Source organism: Nestor notabilis, unplaced genomic scaffold, assembly GCF_000696875.1.
Source record: "Nestor notabilis isolate BGI_N333 unplaced genomic scaffold, ASM69687v1 scaffold11095, whole genome shotgun sequence".
NCBI classification, from domain to species: domain Eukaryota; kingdom Metazoa; phylum Chordata; class Aves; order Psittaciformes; family Psittacidae; genus Nestor; species Nestor notabilis.
The window spans coordinates 24,840-26,895 of NW_009927936.1; the positions used below are offsets into that span (position 1 = coordinate 24,840).

The 2,056-nt window shown below is 35.0% G+C and overlaps 1 protein-coding gene across 1 annotated transcript in view; it reads left to right on the top strand.

The window, feature by feature from the left end:
* The window catches only part of ARHGAP42 (Rho GTPase activating protein 42), a gene marked incomplete at its 5' end in the record, with an annotated part of 50,074 nt that overhangs the window by 23,690 nt on the left and 24,328 nt on the right, over positions 1-2,056 (top strand). Inside the window, 2 exons of the mRNA XM_010014289.1 lie at positions 1,066-1,140; positions 1,796-1,880. Of these exons, the coding sequence (XP_010012591.1) occupies positions 1,066-1,140; positions 1,796-1,880 (160 nt within the window). The remainder of the gene's footprint in view (positions 1-1,065; positions 1,141-1,795; positions 1,881-2,056) is intronic.

Genomic DNA, 2,056 nt, shown 5'->3' on the forward strand with positions numbered 1-2,056 from the left:
ACAAAAACAGAACAATAATCACTCTACTGATGAGGTGGTATCTTCAACTCACAGCAAGTTTTTAATTATCCACTTCCAATTGAAGAAGTATGGCTCTATTGTCTTCCATAGAAAGTAACCTTTTCCTGTCCATGCACTGAACTATCACTATGCAACTCTCTTCTAATCGAAAAGCTGGGTGGTCTCTCTATGCAACACTGAGCTCAATATGAATTCAGTTTCTCAGGTAATAATGTTACGTAGCTTTTGAGTCACTGCTGACACAGAGGTTGCAGGTTTTTCTGAGGGGAAAAAAAGGGGTTTCAAAGCAGAACACCTATGTTGTCTAAGTGAGATCAGACTTTGGAATTTTGTTTTCAAACGAAAAGTGGACAATTTTTAAATTATAAGACTTGACGTAGGGAAGAGGGAAGACTTTTAAATCCTGCTGACTTTAAAAGGCAGTTAAAAATAATAAAATTATCAGTGGAACACTGAAATACTGTGTTATGAATGTTAGACTTTAAGCATTGTTCATTACTAGTATCTGTGCTATTAACCCCCAACAGTTGAAACTTATGAGTAAATTGGGACTTGACTGTCTCTGTTTTGCAGGGGATCTATGCAGAATATATACATTTTCAACTGCAGTGTTGCAACAGTATACAGTATATATTTTTGTTTTGGGTACAATAATTTCTCTTATAAATGTCAATCAGATCTTAATTGGAAGGGATCATGGTCTAAGCACGTGAAGGCACATAGTAATTCCAATGAAGTCTAGGTAAAATAGACTTGTTGACGTGTAATGTGTTTTAAGACTGCTTTTTTTTTTTTCTTCTTTTTTCCCAGTCATCTCCTTGTTGTTTGCTAATATGGGTCATTTCTAAGTGACTTTCTGTTCACGTAAAGGTGTGGATTCAGTGGAATGCATTTGTTAGTAACCCAGAAGAGAATTCAGTAGGGGCAAGCAGTACTCAAGAATTCAAGTGTACAACTTTCCATAAATACATTGAGATGTTTTGTAAACATATACAAAGGAGGCATTACCGTGCTTTCATTATTTTCATTGTTTTTCCAATGTAGGTATTACAATCCTGGGGCTGTACAGAATAGGTGGTGTAAACTCCAAGGTGCAAAAGCTGATGAATACCATATTTTGTAAGTATCTGAAGTGACACTTTGTCAGTTTCAGTGTGTGCGCTGCAGTCCCTTTTGCCTTAACTGCTGTGCTCAGAAGAGTGTGACACTTACTGCCTCTAAATTGAGTTTGCTTTCTTAAAATGAATGACCCGTCTAACTAGTTTCTTGTGTGCACTAGTACTCAATTTCTGCATGTTATCATTGATATACATGAACAAACTACTAAGAAAATGCAGTCCTCTGTTAGTTTTAAAGTTCTATTTGTTGGTATGTATTTGGTGTATCTCGGAAGCATTCCAAAGCTTAGTACTGTGACATAGCATAGCTCAGTTTAGTAGACAGTTGTTCCAGTCTTTCACTTTTCTTGCTAATTGGGCTCTTTAATGCCTGTGTTTTAATGTCTAAGCTAAATGCATTAGTAATTCTGTTGGCTTCGGCTTGCTTAACACTTTGATATAATGCATATAGTTAGCTTACAGATGCTAAATGAGTCCTGAATGCATTTTTGTTAATACTTTGACAGAGATTAAAAGATTGAAATTGTTCAGGTTGGTAGTTAATCCAGCTACTAAGTAATTACATGAGCTAAATGACTATTAGCTTCTGTTTTGTTGCTTTCCTAGTTAGTATATTAGTCAAACTATAACACAATCACAATTCAAATTTCTACCAGCCCCTAAATCTCCTCCTGATATGGATATTGATATGGAACTTTGGGACAATAAAACAATAACAAGTGGACTAAAAAACTACCTCAGGTAAGTGTAAAGCTACACAAATCTCAGTATTATTTTTCTGGCCCATTGATCTTTTGCTTATTAGTACCATATTACATTTCTTGTATCCATTAGCATAGTAATAATTGAGTGTATTATTATCTTGCCTAATATCCCTGTGATTGCACATAATAATAAATCTTAAAATTTGTCACACT